Consider the following 22408-nt stretch of genomic DNA (forward strand, 5'->3'; position numbering starts at 1 on the left):
TAGTCTTCCTATGACATAGTGTTGTTGTAATGTTGCATATAATGCTCCACAGCAAGCATATAAGAGTGCTGTCGAGTTAGCTAAGTAAATACATAGTAGATGGGTCATTTCCATGGGTCAATCGGAGATCTCGACTCGAGAGCCTAGATGTTGCCGAGATACATCGAGTTCTGTCAAGTTAGGTAAGTAAATACATAATAGATGGGTCATTTCCATGGGCCAACCTGAGATCTCGACTCGAGATTCGAGATCTCATCGAGATCTTATATTATTTTGTATCGTATCCCATCTCGTCTTGATTTCTCAAAAAATCAAGAAACTCGTCGAGATCTTACTGAGATCTCGTGAGTTCTAGAACTATGGACCTAGCAGATGAGCCTGAGCAACAAACGAGGCTGAGCAACAAACGTGGAAGTGGTGATACAGCTAAGAACGCGGTGTATTTGGGGTCCACACTCCACTATTGGACAGTCCACAGTAGTCGCCACTCGCCATTGTCAGCTTACTTTAAAGGCTCCCCTTTTAGACTCCAAAAGGTAAAACGAGCTTTGGTTCTATCGCTCTTTCTCGCTCATTCATTATCAGAAGAGGTTTTACACAGTATCTTCTTCATAATCGTCAGGTAAGTTCTATTCTCAACTATTTCTGCTCATTATTTTTTCATTGATTGCATTTTGATTGGATCTCTTGGTTGTTTGGGTGGTTGATTGGTTGACTGTGTTTCAGACTTTTGTGGGTTTCCTTAAGAGCCTAAGCTATTTAAGCATATAAAATAGACCGTATACTCGTTTTGAGTGATATAGATCCATAAATCACTTAAGAGTTTATTTCTTGGACGAATGAAATGACCCAAATCCAGTTGCTTGACAATTGTTAATCCACATTTCATACTGTTAGAACAGAAAGAAGATACAAAACTGAATTTGTTTAACTTTTTGAAGTTCAATTTGGCGGAAACTAGGGGCTTATCTTGTTGTGGAACAATTGTTATAGCTCATGAGTAAAATGAATATCTATGGAGGAACTCATCCCTGTGTATAGATCGCAGCTATTTGGACCATTGTTCATCTCAGCAGTTGATTATCGTTAACCTAAAAATCTAGTTGATTTTTGGTAAAGGCTCCATTCTTTATAGCTTGTGAGTCCAATGAATCTCTATGGGGAAACTCAGAATGACACATTGGAGATAACCTAAGTTGGTAATTGAGTTTCATAAATGGACATGCCCGTTACATGGCCTAACCTGTCCCTTTTTTTTTTGGGGTGGGGATAGGTAGGAAAAATAGAGTTTACCCAGACAATCTTTGTTAGGGTTTAGGGTTTAGGGTTTAAGCACAAGGTTGCTTAAAGCATTACACCTTGAGTATCTAGTTTGGAATACCCAGACTGCTGCCTTCAACTAGTATTTATAGGAAAATTAGGGTTTAGGTTAGATGGGTTAATTACTAGATTGCCCCTCACAGCCTGAGTATTAATACAAGTAGGATTATATTAGAACATATGAAGGGTTATTATATAAATACCCTTACAATCTTGCCTCAGTGGCCCAACTATTTAGCAAAGATGGAAGGCTGATCTGGCCTATTTAACCATGGGATTAATTAGTAGGTGACTTCTGAATTCTTTATATAGCATTGTAGTAGATTGGTTTCATACTGAATTTATCGTAGAAGTAGATGGTCATCATCTGGATGTCATATCGAAAAAATTTGGATACTAACTAAGTTAAGCTGCCTGCCACTAGATAACTATTAGACCCATTCTAGTCTCTTAAAATGCAGCCATAACCTGCTATGATGGAGGCCAAAGGAATGCTGCTAACAATGTGCATGCTAACTATTCCATTCGGGGAAGGGTAAAAATATTGTCATTTAACCTAGAGAGAAGAACTAAGAACAAGGTCTACCTTTAAGCTCCATTCTTGTAGAAAATCTAAAGCAAGAGGACCCTTCAAATTTTTTACTTCCATCCCTTCAATATATTTTAGTTAAATATTTCTAGTCACCAAGACATTGTTGGCTTGGAGAGGTTTTAGACAAGGCAATGTTTCTCGTCAAGCCACAAATGATAAATATTTGCACCAAAAACTTGTATTTTCATGGAAGCCATAATAAGACCATTTCCATTGAGAGTTGGTGGTGGCACATAGAAGCTCACTCATTTTAAAGGGGCAACAAAAGATCTATTGTAATTGAGCTTCTTTAACACCTCCGGCCGTCCACACGATCCTAGAAATCCAAATGAGAAGAGACAAAAGATGCAGTTTGCATCTCAAAATTAATTACTTGCCGTCCCAACAAGTCTCATGTCGAAAAGAGCTCTTTATCAGTCAGGAATGAATCCTAAAGATAACTGGGCGGGCTAGCTAATTTGATGAAATCTAGGAGTGTTGAGTATTAGAGGAGGACCAGCTGAGAAAATGCCATGGAAAAGCTCTGGCTAGCTGATATGATTCAATCAATTCAAAAGCCGTGGAAAGGCATAATCCCTTGTAAAATTGGTAGATTCCAAATCAACTTGTCATTAATGGTGCCATTGGAGCTTTTTGTTCATCTATTGATGTAAATCCTATGTTTAAAATTCCACAACAGAAAAGTGAAGACATTCAAATAAAATGAATTTTTGAATTAAGACAAGGGATACCAGTCTGTGTATTTGCTCTTTTGTTCTTAGATCTAAGTCATCAACAGCTTGTATATTAATGTCATTTCTTCCTTACCAAGGCTTCAAGCCTAGTCATGGATGAAGAAGTGTTGTAGATCTGCTCCCAGGGCAGCAGGTTGAGGCCCCCTATTGTTTAAGTTACAGAAAGATTTTCTTATAAAGTAGCTTTTGTTGATAGATAGATTGTGTCTTGGTAGCCAAAGTATTCTGAAAAGTTTCTTTGCTTGGAGTGTGAATTTATTAACTTGTAGGTTTGGGTCCTTCCATTCCCTTTTATCAAAGGTTGACCCCACAGAATTCCCTACCTATTGTACTCGTTTAATTGTTTTTGTTGTTTCTTTTAAAGAAATGGCATCCTTTGCCATACTTTTTTATTGAAACAAGAGAAAACTGAGAGCTAGGGAACCCAAAAAAAATATGCTTTGGAATTAGAGTAATAAATAGAACGCGAGGTACAAATTGGTCGGATTGGCCATTATATACAGGGAAAGTAATATTCGGTCATACGGAATGCTTCCTCACCAAAACAAATAATTTTATAGAGAAACAGGATAAATAAGGTATAAAAACCAGGAATTGAGCCAGGACCGGGCCAGGTCCAGATTGGAATCGAGCGAAACAGTTAAATAACTCCTAAACCTTAGTTTTCATGTAGGATTAGTCCGATCTAGATTGGCCTCGGCTGATTCCTATCCAAAGGAGCCTGAATTGGCCGATCTATTCAAATCAGCCAATTTGTACTAGATTCCTAGGCCCAATCCAACTCCTGCTGAATCAAAATTCATTGATTTGATACAAAAGATTCTATTCCACACCAGCAACTCACGTATCGATCCCTCACCATTTCCCCCCCCCCTTCCCCCCCAATTGTTTAGGCTTTGTTAATCTGCCCAACACAAAAACTTACATAGGATCCCTTGACATTGGCATATAGAAGTGCAAACCTCATAACATTAGAGATAAAAACTGAAGGGAGGGAGAGAAAATGTTGTTTGATCGCATGGTCCCTACACCAACGCAAGACTAGGACATCTAACATGAGGCTGGGGTGGTCATTTTGCCACCCCTATGTGGGCATACGGGTGCGTATGACCAAGCAAAGTTCCTTTTCCAAAATTAAATTAAAATTTCTACAATAGATGATTAGGCTGCAAAGCTCATGAGCCTCACATAATCTATGTGGTCAGAATTTTCTTAATTATTGTATTGATCCCCTTTCTTTTTGGGATATAATGGATGAGAATAATAATAAGGTGCACATTAGTACTTCAACCACAATGGAAAGCACCTCTTTGATTCCCTTTTAGTGGGACACCCACTTAACCAACCATGTTGTTCGAACTACAACTGATCAATTACTAAGGCTGTGTTTGGTATGTATTCCTAGAATGCAATCTAGGCTAATTTACATTTTTGAATGATAAAAACAATTATTTTTATCATTAGAGAATGCGAAATCGACCAAGAATACATACCAAATGTAGTCTAAAGCTATGGTTGGTATGCATTCTCAGAATAAAAAACGGGTCTAGAACACAATTTGAAACCCAATTATAATCTATTTTCTTACTTCAGAATGCATTCCACACATTATCTATTCTGAGAATACATACCAAACACAGCTTTAATGGTAACGATTGGATCGAGGGTATTATACATGATGGGTAAAGGGATCATTTCAAAGGGGGAAGAAAGAGAGAGACATTGGACGTTACAACAGTGTGGCCAGCCTCTTCCCTTTTTTCATGCAAAAGAGAATAGTACAAAAAGATTAAGAGGAAAGAAAGTCATTTGGGTTTTGCGATAAACACACAAAAGTGATTCCATGGTTTAATGGTCAGAACATTGAACTTTGAATCCAATAGCACATTCCATGATGCCCTAGAAAATATACATCATAGGGTTATACCTTTCACCTTTGGTTAAAAAAAAGATTAATAAATAAATAAAATTACAATAAAAGGATAATAAAGCAGAAGAAAATCAATTTTTATCAGATTATATTGCCTTCTTATTGTTTGGCTAAACATTACTCTGCTATTAAATTCTACAAATTATCCTTCACAATACACACAAAAGCGAGTAAGCTTGAACTCTGGCTCAAACTGAGCTCAAAAAACGCGTTATGTGGGAATTCCATTTTTTCAATGGTTGCCCCATCACTTCCTCATGCAAAAATAATATAAATTTGTCGTCACGAGAAAATTGTAACCAATTTCCTTCACACAAAACCATCTATAATCCAGGCATAGGGAATTGGCTGGTCAGATCTTCAACTCTACTTTGCAGATCTATGACACGATTCTTCAAGGGGAACTCTGGAGATTCAATGAACTTAAAGAAGTCTTGGAGCTTTTTCCCCGCAACAGATTGTTTTGCCTCCAGTGTGATCTGAATACCCTCGTGAATGAAGTCAGCAGTTGCTATGAATTCTTTCTCCCCAAATCCTCTGGTAGTCATTGCAGGTGTACCAATGCGAATGCCACCCGGGACTAGTGCACTCTTATCACCTATGTAATCCCAAATTAGGAAGTTCTTATCAAGTACAAGAAGAAGAAGAGATATATATAAAAAGAGGCATGTCTTGGGGGGAAGGGGGGTGGGATTGGGGACACTTTACCAGGAACAGAATTTTTGTTGAGAGTGATAGAGGCAATGTCAAGAATTTTCTCGACTCTAGCTCCATCAATGTCCTGTTATGGGAGAAAATAATCATGAATAACGTCAACGGCAGGGTAAATCAACTTGAAAACAGTAGATAGTTTGCAAGAGAGAAATCACAACTTCCTACAATTCTAGAAGTCAACAACAGTTCTAACCAAAAATAAAAGGCGAGGCACAAAAACCCACTCTACCAGTGATTTCAAAAATAATTTTATAAACAATGTTCAGCTTTATCTGCAGGGTGGAACTCAGACATAAAAGAAAAGAAGTGGAAGGGAACAACAGAGGTAGAATAAATCCAAATCTTAGTTCCCAATCACCCAAAAAAAAATAAAAAAAATAATGGTCTGCTAAACTAAACAAAGAATTCAAGTTGAAATTTAGATCTATCATAACTATCAAATAAAATTAAACCAGAAGAAGCCTATACTAAACTAGATGGTGTGATGGGATGGTTATGAATAAATTGTAAAAACAAAAGAATCTGGAAATTAAAACCGAAACTACATTCAGATTATAAGAAAAGTAGATATCATAAACTAAACTACCATATTTGAGAGCAAAATGGTGACTAAGAAAGATGTGATCAAAATAAAAACTCAAAAAATTAGTTTAAAACAAGGGTGCAGCAGCTTTAGAGTAAGGGAACAGACTAAATGGCAATGGAAGTGAATAAGAGTAATAAACAGAAAAAAGAATAAGAAAGAAGAGGCAAGGAGTCATCATACCATCCCCCCTAGGAAACCTTGAAAGTCCACTCAAGGGAGCAGTGAATCCACAAACCCATAACTTGATGAAAACCAAACTATATTATTGCATAACACACGGGGAGGGCCTGTAGACTATAATATTTATGAACTGCTAAGATAGACATTCTCAAATCCCATTCCAACTATAAAAAACCAAAATTACAAGGAAAATTAGAAAACATACCTGATGCTTTGTCCAATAGCAACTTTTAATAGTTCTATGAAAGTAAGATCGACATCATACATTGAAAAGAAAAATAAACTAATATTCCCATAAACACTACGACTAACAAAGTCACGACTTAAATAGGAAAACTGGCTTCCAAGGATCCCATGACTTGGACAGAATTACTCTTTGAACCAGGGAAACTAGCATATGCAAGTTTCTAGACGTCTTCTTTTCATTCCTAGCTGAAGCTGCATCAGACTTGACCCATAATTAGTACTTGCTCCTGTCTGCTCCGTCTACTAGAGCCAACACATTACCACACCTATTCACTTCTCTTAACTGAACCCTTCAAAATTCAAATGTTTTATTTATCACTTGCAGTGCACTTTATATTGCTTTTATCGAATTTTGGGTTCTTAGTTAAGCAGCCACCAGGCGAATAATATTAAATGTTCATAGCTATTAGTGAAATGCCATATCACACACTAAAAAGATTATCACCCCTTCATAATTAAATTAAAAGAAAAAAAGAAAAGGGGGGAAACAGCTATTATTAGGTAACTTGAAGAAACCATGGATCTATTTGAATATTAAAAAGGAAATGTAAACATAGAGAGTAAAATCAGCATTCTACCATTGGCCTCAAATCGAGCAGAACAAGATGATTATCACTCCCACCAGAAACCAGTTTGTACCCATGTTCAATCAATCGACCAGCCAAAGCTTTACAGTTAGATATCACCTGCAATAAGAAGCAGATAGATTGAGTTGGATACAGAGGGAAGGAAAATGGATCATTCTTCATTGTTTTTCAACATTGAAAAAAAAGTGATGTACCTGAGCCTGATAAGCTTTGAACTCTGGCGACTGAGCATGCTTCAAACACACAGTCAGACCCCCAATTGTATGATTATGAGGACCTCCCTACAAAGGCACAATATTTCAAAATTAAAGAAGCTGAACACAGAAATACATAGGATGGAACATGGATCTAGATCAAATGTGAGAATAAAGAGCAAAAGTTACTTCCACAACCAACCTGCAAGCCTGGGAAAACAGCATTGTTGATGGTAGATTCCAAATCAACTCCCAGAACAGGGTCCTTCTTGAAGAAGATCATACCACCTCTAGGACCTCTCAAGGACTGTAATGCATTCACTTGATTTATCAGGCCAAATAGGCACAGTTATAAAGGGGAAAAAAAGACGGGATCTGTGGAAAAGATAAAACTGTCTAGAAAACTGGAAACAAACAAAAATACTATTCTTTGCATCCCGTGAAACCAATAAAAGATATTGCCAGGATTCTTAGTATCTGCCTGTGATTTGAACACCACATAAAAGATGATCCAATTACAAGTTTGTCTAATAAGGAATGTTAAAAATGGCCAAAGGATGGAAACATATCAATCACTAGTTAAAAAGGTTGGATTAATGGTTCAGATGCTACTTCTATCATAACGTGTTACCTTCCTACTTAATTTCACTTAATTTCATTGAGCAGCAAGAAGCAAAGCAAACCCTTGAGATATCCAATGTGAACCCAATTAGGGCAGCCCCAATATCTATTTTCTTTTTTGTTTTTCACCCTTCGCTTATTTGGCGAATGAAACGGTTTAGTAATGCATCATCAAAGCTGAAAAGTAAGGAGAGCTTGGGATCATAAAATCTTCAGAGGTCGCCCAAGAATATAATGGAATAACAGAGAACAGATGGAATTTCATGCATACCTACAAATTTTGTGAGGGAAAAGATTAATTTCCTAATATGGAGTATGAACTTTCAAAGTACATATTCACAGTGAACTACTACAATGAAAAAGTAATGAAGTTCCTAAAAAATGCCTTAGTAGATTCAACAACCAGAAAAAAAATGCCTGAACACAACATTTAAGTGCCTAAGTGAGTATCTAGCCCTGTGTTATGGTTCAACTCATACCTTGTGTGTTGTCGTAGTTACAATATCACAATACTCGAAGGGGTCAGCAACCACAGAAGCAGCAACTAGTCCACTTATATGAGCCATGTCCATCATGAGAAAAGCACCAACAGCATCCGCTATCTTTCGAAGGGTAACAAATGACATTCAGATGTAAATATACAAGTAAAAAAAGGGGCGGGGCCATGAAATCTGATGATTCATACATACTAATGGATTGCAATTAAGAACCACATATGATGTATACCTTTCTCATACGAGGATAATCAAAATCCCGAGGATATGCACTGGCACCAACAATGATGAGCTTTGGTCGAAAAAGAATAGTTGTTTTCTCAAGCATCTCATAATCAACCAGACCTATTTAAAGATTTAGAAAAAAACTTAAAACAACTCATGCCAAACAATCTCCACAGAACAGCTAATTTATTTATAGCAAACAAAAGAATGGAAAGCAGCACCTGTAGATTCGTCAAGCCTGTATGGCATGGACTCAAAATAAATTGATGTGCCTGATACCCGTCTTTTTGGAGTCATGAATCCATGAGACAAGTGCCCCCCATGTGGTAGGTCCAAGCCCTAATCAATTGGAGGCACAAGTTAGTACAGCTTCAAGATTGAAAGAAAGTGTAATACCACAACTAAAGTTTAAAAGGAAGAGGGGAGAAAAAGAAGTAGGCCTACCATTATTCGATCATGAGGACTAAGAATTGCAGTGTAAACCTCAAAATTAGCAGGAGAGCCTGATAAAGGTTGAACATTGACACCCCACCTTTTTGGATCTAATTTAAATGCTGCTAAAGCCCTTTCCTGGCAGAGCCTCTCCAGCTCATCAATGTACTCATTGCCACCATAGTACCTGTGAAACATACACGAAAGTGATTAACTGAATGCACACACAAAAGGCACGACAAGTCCTACATTGAATGTGCAGTAGTTAATTGTCTACAGTTTACCTTTTACCAGGCAGTCCTTCAGAATATTTGTTTGTGAGGCAAGATCCTACTGCTTCCATTACAGCTCGGGATGTGAAATTTTCTGAAGCAATGAGCTCCAAACTTTTGCATTGCCGTTGCTTTTCCTTATTAATTATTGTACATACTTCAGGATCTGCTTCACTGAGAGCATAGTCTACAAAACTACTCCCACTACCTGAGTAACAGAGTATGTTATTACTTGCATGAGAAGCCATCCAAGGCTTGGGCAAAGGGAATTTTCTGATCCCCTTTTTTAATTTGCTCATTCACACCCATGTGTTCATTGTCCTAGCCTCCTAGGTACCACTATTACGCAAACAACAAATCATCTCGTCTATCACCTATTAATGTTATAAGAAGGTTTCCTCAGATGCAATAATTTCACCAATCTCAAGCTTTGTGAGGTTTATGTTGGGTTTGCAACTGATGAACAACCTAGCCAGTTCCTATCACATGAATGGTCCAAAGTGAAAGGGGGACAGTAGGAAGACAAAACTGTAGTTGTTTACTTGTTTGTGGGTAGAATGACATAACATCTTATGTATGTCTATGTAACAAGAGTACACAGATTGACAGCAACATTTCCAACATAAAATCTACGGTTTTATAATATCAGTCTCAAAACCAAAGAACAATTCAATCAGTACCAGACTAAGACCAAACCCATCCCAACCCCCCCCCCCCCCCAAAAAAAAAAAAAAAAAAAAATCAATCCCTCGGGACAAAAACCTATTACTAGAGGAGCAGGAACTTATCAGAATGTTAACTATGCAACAGGAAAATTAGTCAAACTAGACATGTAACCATCCATGTGAAACTGAGAAGGATGAAAGCTTACCACGAGTATCGGGCACATGAACAGATGGATCAGAGGCTGGCCTCCCAGTCACCAAGCTTCCTTCAATACAAGAAGTTTTACAAGGCCTGACGGATTTGAATCTAACTTGGCATGGAAATCCACCCCAAGTAGAAACCTTGGGCGAAGATGAAGAGCCGTTACTCCAAGTGAGTTGGTGAATGGCACCAGTCGCAGCGGTTCTACCGTAAGCATGCATCCTAGCTTCTTATGTAAGCATGCATCCTTGCATTATGTTTTAAAAAGGTTAAAGACTATATTAACCGATAGACACCAGATAAAAATAGTTCCACCAATATAATTAAAACTGCAAGAAGCGTGGGATAATAAATCACCAAAAATCATTGACAAAATTTGATTTTGAACTGCTACAAGCATGGTGCTTAAAGTTTACTTTTCTTTTTTCTTTTGATTAGTTATTAAGAGGATCCCTACTTCAACTGACAAATTACCAGAGCAACTCTTTATCCAACATATTTATACAAGTCATGACAGCTGTCATGAAACCCAATATATCCAATTAGTTACTCTGAATTCCAAATTTACATGACAAAAAAAATGTGGATAAAACTCACAGATCTCTTTGAACCTAAATCATATCCATCACTTACCCTATCATTCTCATTTCTTACAAAAGTGGATTAGTAAAGCTTGCCTGCTGCACAACATAAAGTTTATATTTCATTTCACCTTCTGAAGGAAGTTTGAAGGGGCAATTCAAACCATTCCTGCAAGGTATGCACCCACCCAACTCTACAACAAACACAGCCCTCCCCTCGCAAAGAAAAAAAAATATCCCCGAGAATTTGCAGAACAGTTTCTGTCTCAGTACATCAGAGCATGCAAAAAATTAATTTTTTTTTATCCAAAATACGAGTTAAAAGTATTAGTAAATTACACAACTCCATAAACTACTGATAAAATAATGTGTACTTATTTTTTAAGATTTAATTAATTAATATTGGTATAACCTTAGCATAGCTTCTACCAGCATGATAAGCTCTAACGATAGCCCCAAGCTTCAACGCAAATATATTTTTTTTGGGGTTTGGGAGAGGTCAAAGTAAATCAAGTTAAAGAAATAAAATTAAGGGACCAAACCAAACAAACAAGAACCAAGTGCCCCGAAGAATTAACAAAAGAATTCCACAATTTAGCAACCGGATAGACATAAAAGCTGACAAATCACCATAAAGATGAACAACACGCAAACCTTCCCGCTTTATTATAAAGGACGAAAGACGAAAAAGATAATGTTCATCATTTAGGAACTCGGAACGGAAGTCAGAGAAATAAAAGGGGAAAAACAACTACTACCAACCATGAGATCAAGATCATGGGAGAAAAAAACCGAATCAAACAACAAACAAAACAGACCTGAAGGAACATGAACATAGACAATACCAAATAGCCAGGAACATCCATCCCTATAAATCAAACATTAGGGAAAAGTACAGGATGAAAAAAAAAGGAGTAAAGAAGGGGGAGAAAAAAGCTTACTATTCAGGATTCATGGCTGAAATTAGCTGAAGATAGACAGCAACCAGAATAATATGAAATAAAATCGATCGATCAATCGAACTTTCGAAACCCTAGTTGCGGTGTCCCCAACCATGGGCGAAACGAGAAACAAGAGAAAACTGAGAACTGGGGAACCGAAAAAAAAAGGGTTATTTCCAAATGCCCCCCTGAAAATGGCCAAACTTACAATTGTCTTCTTGAACTTTTACTAATTCCACGTGCACCCCTGTTTTCTAAACTAAGTATCACTATAGTCCCTGCCGTTAGATAGAGACGTTACAACATAGCGGATCTCAGTTTTTGAACTTCAATGGACCATTCTGCCCCTGAATAGGGTAAAATGATCAAAATGACCTTACCTTAAAAAAAAAAAAAAAAAAAAAAAAAAAAAAACCTGCAATTCTTCTTCCCCAAATCGTTTAGGGTTTGGGGAAGAGGAATTTTTGAATCAGAAATCAAGAAGAAATTCAATTTCCCAAGAGGGATTATAAGACACAAACAACAGTATATGAAATGCTTGAAAAATTCAATTTCCCAAGAGGGATTCTCCCAGAAGGTGCCACTGGATATGTGCTTTATGATGATAACAGATTCGAGGTCTATCTGAATCGAGACTGCAAGTTTGATGTTGATGGAGGGTATACTCTGCATTACAGCAGGAAGATCATAGGACGAAATTGGAGGGTCCGAAAGGAACGGTCTAGATTTTGCTTCTCCATGAATCCATCTTCTAGCCCTCTGTTTATCTTCCCCTCTCCCTCTTCCTCTCCTTCTCCACTCTCCACCCTTTCTCGTCACTCTTTCTTTCTCTTGCTCGCCAAGTTTCTCTCTTTCTCTCTTCTGTTCTTTGTTTCTTAGTTTTAGGTTTTAAGGGTTTAAATCTCTTAGTGGGTTTGATTTGATTTGACCATAAAATACAAATATGTTGTTGGGGAAGAGGCCTGTTATGATCATAGATAGATGGATAATTTGAGTTGGGTTAATCTGTTTGGGGTAGATAGGTAAGTAGCATGTTAGGGGTAAATGGGTAATTAATTGTAGATAGGGCTTTATAAAATGTAGGGGATGTTTGTAAAAGGGGCATCAAGAATTAATCAAACTATGTTCTTCAATCTCTTCTTCTTCTTCTTCTTCTTCTTCGTCTTCTTCCTCTGTCTCTGACTCCCCCCTTCTTCTATTCCAGTCGTACACGCATCATTGGTCCGACCTGCTCTCGGCTCTTCCAGCATGGCAGAGGGTACCCGTTTGCGCCAACTTGACGAGTCTGTCAAAGCTTTGCAGGAGCGATCTACCGCTCACGGTGCCATTCTCCAGGAATTGCGTGCGACAATCGTTGGCCAGCAGGCTACGCTTTCTGATATCTCCGCGTAACTCGCTGCTATCACCGGCCAGTTCGACCAGGTCTTACGCCTGCCTCCAGTGTCGCCGGATCTGCGTTCTGGCATCAAACCCACTCCAGGATCATCCACCACCCCTGATCTTACCATTGCTCCGCCAATTCAGGCCCGCACCGTGCGTCTCGAGTTTCCTCGCTTCGCCGGCACCGATCCAGTTGGTTGGATATTCAAAGCCGAAAGGGTTTTTGATTTTCATCGCACTCTCGACGATCTGCGTTTCTTTGTATCTTCCGTTCACATGGATGGACCGGCTCGCCAATGGTTCCAGCAGGTACATCGTTCCACACCGTTCACCACCTGGTCCACCTTCACTGAAGCTCTCACAACTAGTTTCCATCATTCTCCTCCTTCTCCAACCTCTGCTTCATCCACTTCTCTGTCGCCGCTTGATGATCTGACCTCAACCACGACTCCCACTGAAACCCTCGTCACTCTTTCCAAATCTGAATATGAAGATCAACGGATTACTCTGGCCAAGTTGTGGCCAATACCCTCTGTTTTCGATGATTTTGAATTAATTTCCGCAAGCCACAACAATATTTCTGCTGTAGGCATGACATCGAATGGAGAACGAACCGGCCCACAAGCCACCAAGTTCGGCAGTGGTTTAGATGACCACAACCGTGAGATTTCCGTCAACCAGCCACCGACTTGGATCAGATTAGTGTTTGATCGTGGAAAGACGGAATGTGTGATGTCAAAGACAACGGTGACTGTTTGCTCTTCTCCAACCTCTGCATCGTCTTCATCTCCTGTTCAAATCTCTTTTTCAAGCTTCCTGAATTTATTCACTCGTAGGCGAGGATTGCAGTTCGATCAAATCCCTACAACAGTGCTATATGCGTTTTGGTTGCCGCTCACGGATATACACTTTGGTTCTCCACTCTACAACCTTCTCGGTATGGAGGAAAAGAGCAACGCCGTCCGAATCAGAAAGGGCAGAGTACACACGATGCTCGACCAAAGACCCTCGGCCAAACTGACAGCGCACTGGCTGTGGTACGTTGCTTGGCTCATGGATGAACACACTTCGCCACTTTCGGCGTACACCTCTGCCAAGCAATCTCTTGAAGGCGTGATGCTCATCGTCCTCGCTGTTGTGCTACCACCGACGATTTTGGAGTATGCTGAGAGTGAAAACCCTGCACCAGCCATTCAATTGTACCGTCAAATGCAGATTTCCTCCACTAGACTTGACACCCACCCCTACTCTTTTCTTCTCAAGGCCTACGCAAAGTTGCTTACCATCAGAGAAGGTGAGAAGATACACTGCACTACCATAAGAAATGGGTATGGGTTTGAGGCATTGGTCTTTGTTCAGAACACTTTAGTTCACATGTACGCTGCCTGTGGGTTTTATGAGCGCACACACAAGTTGTTTGAGTTAATCCCTGAAGGAATCCTCGTGACATGGAACTCTATGATTAATGGGTTTACTCTTAATGGGAGGCCCAATGAGGCTCTGATGCTTTTCAGGGATATGGGCTTGGAGGGTGTTGCACCAGATGGTTTCACCATGGTTAGTTTGCTCCTGCTTGTGCTGAGCTTGGAGATTTGGCTTTGGGTAGGAGGGCTCATTTGTACATGCTGAAGGTTGGTTTAAATAGTAACTTGCATACTGGGAATGCCCTTGTAGACCTTTATGCAAAATGTGGGAGCGTTAAAAAGGCACATACATTACTTTTTGAGATGGAGAGAAGGAATGTTATATCTTGGACTTATTTGATTTTTGGCTTGGCCGTTAATGGGTTTGATAAGGAAGCAATTGAGCTCCTTGTGCAGTTGGATAGGGAGGCATTGGTTCCCACTGAGATTACCTTCGTTGGGGTCTGGTATGCTGGCAGTCATTATGGAATGGTGGATCAAGGATTTGAGTACTTCAAGAGGATGAGGGAAGTATATAGGATCATGCCTAAGATAGAACATTATGGTAGCATTGTTGATTTGTTTGGAAGGGATGGGTTGGTACAAGAAGCACATGATTTTATTCAAAATATGCCACTGGAACCCAATGCTGTTGATTGGAAGACTCTACTTGGAGCTTGTGCTTGTCATGTTCTCAAATTCCCTTCTAGCAATTGGGTTATTATTGACGCAACAATGAAAATCGGCAAGGGCAATCATGTCTCCCATGAGGGTGCTATCACTCAGCTGCCAATTAGAGTACGTTTAGTGTTCGATCCGGGGATCCATTTACAAACTTTTGCAGCAGAACCTTGAGGAGTTTCAGCTCTAGTTGTCCATGGATATCTGTTCTCAAAAGAACCTTGAGGACAAGGTTCTGTCTGAAGGGGTTGGCAATGTTATGATCATAGATAGATGGATAATTTGTGTTGGGTTAATCTATTTGGGGTAGATAGGTAATTAGCATGTTAGGGGTAAATGGGTAATTAATTGTAGATAGGGCTTTATAAAATGTAGGGGATGTTTGTAAACGGGGCATCAAGAATTAATCAAACTCTGTTCTTCAATCTCTTCTTCTTCTTCTTCGTCTTCTTCCTCTGTCTCTGACTCCCCCCTTCTTCTATTCCAGTCGTACACGACGCATCAAGGCCTCGTCCTCAGATAAGGAGAACGACAAGCTTGACGGAATGCAATATGGATCTAAACAACCCAGAAGAAGCTCCGACAACCTCTGATTCTATGGTTCAGAACGCCATGAAAGAGCGGTAGAAAACTGTAGGCCATGAAGGTTCTGCCAGAAGGGTAGTAGTGGTAGTGGATTTGGGTCAGATGGGTTCGATTACCGGCTTATGGCCGCTACTATCTCTCCCAGAACAACCCATAAGAGGAATTCCAACAATTTCATTGAAACACCTCACTTCTTAAGAGCTTGTAACCTCTGCAAGCGCTGCCTTGGCCCTGTCCATGACATCTACATGTACAGGTCTGTATCTTAATATCTTTCCACCTTCTGGGTGAAATCCCAACAGAGAGATCTGGAATTTTTTTTGGGGGTCTTCTCTTTATGGGTTTTAAAGCTTTAATCCCAAACCAGTTTCGTTTCTGAGAGTTATTTTATTTAGTTCTAATGAGAAACCAATTTCAAAAGTTGGGTTTTGTAAATTTTGCAGAGGAGATAGCGCATTTTGCAGTTTAGAATGTCGACAGCAGCAGATTAACCTAGACGAACGCAAGGAGAAGTGTGCATTGGCTTCGAAGAAAGATGCATCGACTACCGCTGGATCAAAATCCTCCATCCTCCCCTTCTAAAGGAGAGACAGTCGCTGCTACATAGACTTGCAGAGAGAAAGAGAGAGAGAGATTAAACTCATCTTCCCCAAACCCTAAACGATTTGGGGAAGATGAGTTGCAGGTTTTTTTTTTCAGGTAAGGTCATTTTGGTCATTTTACCTTGTTCAGGGGCAGAATGATCCATCGAAGTTCAAAAACTAGGATACGTTATGTTATAATGTTTTTATCTAATGGCAGGGACTATAGTGGTACTTAGGTTGGAAAGCAGGGGTGCATGTGGAATTAATGAAAATTTAAGAGGGCAATTGTAAATTTGATCATTTTCAAGGAAGCATTTGAAAATAACCCAAAAAAGAATATATGCTTTGGAATTGGAGGGAAAAACAGAACGACAGGTACAAATTGGTCGGATTGGACATAGGGGGAAGTAATATTTGGTCATATCGAATTAGGGGTGAAACAGGGTCGGGTTGGGCCGGGCTTTTTAAAACCCTAGCCCAACCTAGCACTCCAGCATTTGGTGAGACTTGGGAGTTGGGAGAGACACTAAAACCCTGAATGAGCCTAAATGGCTAAATGAGAGCCTGAGAGGTGAAATCGAAAAATTAAAAGTGTAATTTCCTATTTCCTATAGACTAAATCAATAAGTGTAAAACTATTGGGACTCGTTTCACGATGGGTTTCTAGGCTGACACATCATCAGGTGAGATGACATAGGTTGACCATGTCAAAAGTTAGTTGAGAGAATATCTCTAGTAGGTAACGTCCCCTATTCTCAAGGAAAAAGGGATAAGGGCCACTACATCCACAACAACGTGGGCCAAGGGGGCGTAATCAAGGAATATTGTAGCAGTGGGCTATGTGGCGATTAGAGGAATAGGGCACGAAGGCCACTATGGGAGGCGGCCATCACTACTAGAAGGGTTGGGATTTGCTATAAAAGCCCAAGGGTTGTCGTGCAGAAGGACACACACACAACTCCACATACTACTTTTAGCATTTATCTCTGTTTTTAGTATTTACTTGTTAGCTTTCTATTTCTGCTTTTGTCTTTATCCTCTGGAATGTGTACGTTATTGTCAACGGATCAACTATTGGGAGGAAGGATCAGGGATTCATTCATCCTAGCAGTGTGGTATGATCTGATATTGGCTTGTTTACTTTCCATTGTTTAATCAGTTATTCAGTATTCTGTGTTTGTCTTTGTGCATCATACAAGTCCTTGTTATTCATCTTTGTGTTTTTGTTAAGAATCTCATTGAGGCTGATATCTTCAAAGTTTAACCTAAAGGTTCTTAGAGTTACTCAGGCACGAGGGAACCCTAAATTCCCTGGTTGAAAGTCAGATAGGCAAAACCCCAGCCCGTTTGAGCCTGCGTCTAAAGTTCTGGCACGCCCTGCACCTATTATACCCCACGCCATTCTGTGAGAGTGTTGGACATCTTCACCACCAACACATTTCGGCACGTCCGATGGGACCCCAGAAAGCGAAATCGTGATGGTTCGAGGAAGAAGAAATGCTGATGAAGGAAATCCATTTCCGAATCAGGCAGTGAGAATGTGCTCAACCAGGGGCAATTCTCGCTATCAATGAACACTGAGAGGCCATAGCCCATCGGCAAGGGGCACGATTTACGTCCAGTAGGATTTGGATGGTTCGAGGAGGAGGGTACGCCACCAAGCAAGGGGCAAGTCTTTCTGTTGATGCTGTGATAATCCATTGTGCCTGCGATTGAGGCCTAGATAATCCAATGGCATCAGGTGACCTGTCGTGCTTCATCTACCTTCCCAAGCCAAAGTTGATTCTCACATTCCTAATGTAAGCAGCAGTGGTTTCTCTTATTAAAATTTTGTTTCGCCGATGTTGCCATCGGAGAGTCAAAATAAAACTGGACCGAAGTTTCCATTAGGTGTGAAATCAAGAACCCGAGGACTTTCACGTTTTCATGGCACCAAGCCTCGGGGTCATGGTCCCTCATTTCCATTTCTAGTGGCGTAAAATGTGCGTCATATCGATCGACTCAATATTCAGTTTGCTATTGTGGGTAGTTTGAGAGTGCAAAGTGGTTGTTTGGATATCCCAAGCATTGAGAAACCGTAACCCATCGTCAAGGGGCATGGTTTATGTATCGGCATTGCTGCTAATGTTGTGGATGGCCATAACCTATTTTCCAGCTAAAAACTATAGACACCAAGCAAGGGGTAAGGGCGGTAGAAATCTGCAGCATAGCCATTTTTTTCTGCAAGAGAGTAGGCGGTTACAGAAAAAAAAAAAAAAAGAGAAAAGAAAAGAAAAGAAGGAAAAATTGGAAAATCTGAGGTATACACGGAGCAAGAAACCGAGTTACTCGACTCAGTGGAGTGTGAGACGTGGGTAGTTAAAGATAAATTAGATTCTCACTCATCTCCCCATGATCTCTTTCTCTCTCTCCTCTCACATGCTCCCACAATTCCCATCTTTCGTTCCTAAAATCTCTCATTTATTTCTCATCTCCCCATTATCTCTTTTTCTAATTCCCTCCCCATGCCACCCATGACTCCTCTCTCTCCTAAAACTCCCTCTTCCCTAAAATCTCTCCTAACTGTCCTACGTTTCTCTTTCCCATCTCTCTCCCTAAATTATCTCCCTCTAATTCCCTCCACATGCCACCCACAACTTCCATAACACTCTCCTATTTATTTGCTTCTCAACCTTCACCATTCTTCTGCCACAAACAAAAAAAAAAAAGTTGCAGAATGGGTAGATGGTTATCCGTTAATTGTTGTTCGATGCCAGTTGCCGCGAGATCAGAGTTGAACTTCACAGCAATTTCAAAAACAGATGATTCATGGGTATAACTGAATTCTCCATGGTGGCATCTTGAAACAAAATCTTTTGATGAAGCGGTTACTGAGTCTTTCACTTCCCATGTTTTAATTTTGAAACCGTTTTTTCGTACCAAAAAAAAAAAAATTGAAACCGTTTTACGGTTTTAACGAAAAATCCGGAAGAAAAGAAGCCTCTCTACGTGATGGCTCAAAGAAGGAGAAATCCAAGAAGAAAGAAAAGGAAAGGACGAGGCGGATTTGAGAAAGCGGGAATCAGCAGTTGGTATGTCGCTATTACATGGAAGAACATTATGAAAAATCCTAATAATGATATTGACTTTGATGAAGTTGTCGCTGCCGTCAACGGCATAACATCCACTTCGTTCAAAGTTTAGATTCTCTACTTCGACTCCGGATCTCCGATGACAGCGCGCTACACCCAAGCTGCTTATAAGGCGGTAGGAGGCGGCTTTTTCTGTAGTTATGAGAAATGATACACTTATGGGGAGAGATGCGCTAGAAGCAAAGCACCAGCACCTATTACCTTGTCGTCATCAAAGGCTAAGAAATTATCCACTTCGATGGTTTTTGTTACGGCTCGATTTAGGCCGATGGGTGAACGACAAATCTAGGGAGGAGATGAGGTCGCGTGATATGCAAATCGGGATAAAATCGTTCGCAACAAATACACTCAGTACTGGCTGATCTTGTTGGGTACCGTGGATATGTCCCCAGGCTTGTAGAGTAAAAATTGCATGTGGAGAGGTAAAGAATGGTGACCACGTGAAACTGATTCATGAAAATGAAGATGGCCAAGTGTCTCCAAGCACTCAAAACCCCACAAGAACGTGTACGTTCTACTTGCCCACTTGTCTGTTTCACAAGGACTGAAGGTTGGCTTTGTTGAAGAACTTCTTGGCCTTCTCGATTAGAGGGAAGGAGGAGAGGAGAGAAGTTGTGTGTAGTTGCCGTGACTCATGAGGGGCATAGGTCTCTCTCCCTCCCTCCTCACTCCTCAGGTGTAGATTGTGGATCATGCCCTTTATTATTTTTTTTAAATTAAATTCTGACCGATCCAATGTGCCAGCTTGCTTTGCAAATAGGGAAGAAATCAAAATATGACCATCAAGGCCGATCTTGGGCTTCAATTAAAATAAAAAACAGAGATAGACCGAACGAATATTATTTCGGTCGATAAAATTGGCATGCCCACGTAGACCCTCACTTTCCAAGCTAACAATCACAGCCGGTCAAAATGCGAGCGTCTACAGGGTAGGATCGGTTTCTTGGTTTATACTTGGGTTAATAATCGAGATGGTGGTGATAGTACTTGAGTGAATGGTATTGTCGTTTGAATCGATCTTAAGCCGGAACCAACAAAAGGAGACCGAGCGAATAGGGACAGTGGCACCGTATTTCGGTCAACAGATGGAATTTAAGATGATCAAAAACATCCATAATCCCATTAGAACTTGTGTGACCCCGTTCAAACGGGATTGTGAGGGGCATTATTTACACCCCATTTTTTGTTACAAAAATTGTTTCGGTTATACGTGCCTTAAGGCCATGCATTGCACGTTGTCATCAAAGAGGTTCCCTTTTTTGAATGACAAAGTGGAAAAGTGGTACAAGAGATGGTGGGTAGTTACTCAACCACTTGGACACATCATGGAAGTGGTTGGAACTACCACAACCGCCAATAGAGAAATTATAAAAGAAGAGAGTACAAAGAAGAAAGGACACCACAATCAACAACACAACACTCTACAATAGAGTTTTTATCTTTTCTTTTTTTATCTTTCAAGATGTAGATCTCTCATCTTGTCTTGTAATTTTCGCTGGAGTTGGCTTCCAGCCACCGTTGTCTCATATCTCGTGTTTCAAGGGGCATTCAAGTAGGTCTTGCTTGGAGAATAACTCTACCAATCTTGTCTTTTGACCTGTGTTTCAGAAGGCAACCCATCATCAACAAGTTGTAAATTTCATCAGTCTGTGGCTGACAGAATTGTGGAAGCTTCATCAAAACCATTTTTGGGAGATGCTTGGAGAACAACTCCAGCAATCTTGTCTTTTGGCCCTTTTTCAAAAGGCCACCATTAACATCAAGTTGCAAGCTCCATCAATCCATGGCTGGCAGAGTTATGAAAGCTTCATCAAATCCGTTTTTTGGGAGATTATACGATTTGGTCGTAAAATAGTTGTAGTGTAAATACCAAGTTGTAAACCTCATCAATGTCGGATTTCACAAGTTGTAATGAGTCCAATCGGATACAGATTGCAAGTAAGCAACTTTGATTTTCAAGCTTCTTCCTTTGCTTCGTCCATCACAATTTTCTTTCACCCAGAAGACCTTAGAGCTACTCAAGCATGGAAAGATCCCTTTTTCGTCTTGGTTAGAAGTTAGAACAGGCCATTTCTGGCCTCTTAGAAAAAGCTGTTTCGGCCTGACTGGAAGTTAGAACAGGTTGTTTCATCCTTGCTGGGAGATGGAGGCTGTTTCTGGCTTCTTAGAACAGGCCATTTCGGCCTGGCTGGAAGTTAGAACAGGCCGTTTTGTCCTGACTGGGAGATGGAGCGCAGGCCTTTTCATCTTAGAACAAGCCGTTTCGTCCTAGTCGAAAGTTGGAACAGGCCGTTTCGTCTTGGTTGGAAGCCCGGACAGGCCGTTTCCAGTTTCGTTTGGACCTGCGTCAAATTAAGACTCTGGCTCGCCCGCGTTACCTCCACCACGTGCGTTGTGCCCCTGTGTGCAGGTGTTGGATTTTTCACCAACACTTAGAAATGGAGAGTGCATCTTGTGTGGGTTTGGAGGAGTAATGTCTCGATGGATGATTGTTGTAGGGGGTTATTTGGCCTTTTTGTTTCATTGTGCTCTTGGGAATTCTTGTGTTTTGCTTGGTTTCAGGCATTGAGTGTAATATTTAGTTTTGGAGCCTTTTGAAGCTTGGGGAGTTCAGTCCAAGTCTTGGTAGGCGGATTTTGTTTGTGTATATCTATTTTCTCTTTGTGCAATAAATTAATTGATTTATAGATAATAATAAAAAAAACCTGATCTTAGGGGAAGTTAAGTTTAATTTATGGCCTTGATCAATTGGATCCAATTTGTGCTTGTTGATACATTGATACATAGAATTCTGATCCTCTACTGCACACTATCGGTCCTACCGTCATATTTTCTCACACAGATAAACGCGCAATGACTGCCATACCCCACCCAGGCAAAGAAAGAGAGAGAGAGCATCATCTATGGTTCCTCTGTCAATATTATATGTTTCCCACCTTTTGATGACACAACTTTGTTTACTACAAGAAAATGTAGATCCCATATTCGTTAAAATGTCACCATACCTCAAATAGTTGCAAATATTACTTATTCATGAAAGCCACTTGGTACTTGGCAGCTCCCAAAATTATTAACGTGTCCATTTCATTTTAGACGACCTTGGGAGCATTTCTAAATATATATATAGT

The 22408-nt window shown here is 40.1% G+C and overlaps 2 protein-coding genes and 1 long non-coding RNA gene across 4 annotated transcripts; 1 reads left to right on the forward strand and 2 right to left on the reverse strand.

Moving 5' to 3' along the window:
- Window positions 1-4858: 4858 nt before the first annotated feature.
- LOC122672690 (serine hydroxymethyltransferase 3, chloroplastic-like) lies at window positions 4859-10219 on the reverse strand. Of its 2 annotated transcripts, none has more exons than XM_043870163.1 (11): window positions 9999-10219; window positions 9140-9335; window positions 8868-9042; window positions 8645-8762; window positions 8431-8543; window positions 8184-8306; window positions 7286-7390; window positions 7084-7170; window positions 6881-6988; window positions 5285-5357; window positions 4859-5174 (listed from the first exon to the last, which is right to left on the reverse strand). In XM_043870163.1, the coding sequence occupies exons 1-11, from the start codon at window positions 10213-10215 to the stop codon at window positions 4900-4902; spliced, it is 1590 nt and encodes a 529-aa protein (XP_043726098.1). In that variant the 5' UTR covers window positions 10216-10219; the 3' UTR covers window positions 4859-4899. The 2 variants fall into 2 exon arrangements, with proteins under 2 accessions (XP_043726098.1, XP_043726099.1); XM_043870164.1 differs by having other exon boundaries at window positions 9140-9331; window positions 9995-10219.
- Window positions 9646-9856, reverse strand: LOC122672691. The gene is made up of 2 exons (XR_006334457.1): window positions 9813-9856; window positions 9646-9756 (listed from the first exon to the last, which is right to left on the reverse strand). It is a non-coding gene; the product is annotated as an uncharacterized LOC122672691 (long non-coding RNA).
- A 2240-nt stretch (window positions 10220-12459) lies between the features above and the next one.
- Window positions 12460-16147, forward strand: LOC122672773 (FCS-Like Zinc finger 5-like). The gene is made up of 4 exons (XM_043870261.1): window positions 12460-12476; window positions 15487-15603; window positions 15654-15821; window positions 16009-16147. The coding sequence occupies exons 1-4, from the start codon at window positions 12460-12462 to the stop codon at window positions 16145-16147; spliced, it is 441 nt and encodes a 146-aa protein (XP_043726196.1).
- The last annotated feature ends 6261 nt before the right edge of the window (window positions 16148-22408 follow it).

Source organism: Telopea speciosissima, chromosome 8, assembly GCF_018873765.1.
Source record: "Telopea speciosissima isolate NSW1024214 ecotype Mountain lineage chromosome 8, Tspe_v1, whole genome shotgun sequence".
In the NCBI taxonomy this organism is placed as follows: Eukaryota; Viridiplantae; Streptophyta; class Magnoliopsida; order Proteales; family Proteaceae; genus Telopea; species Telopea speciosissima.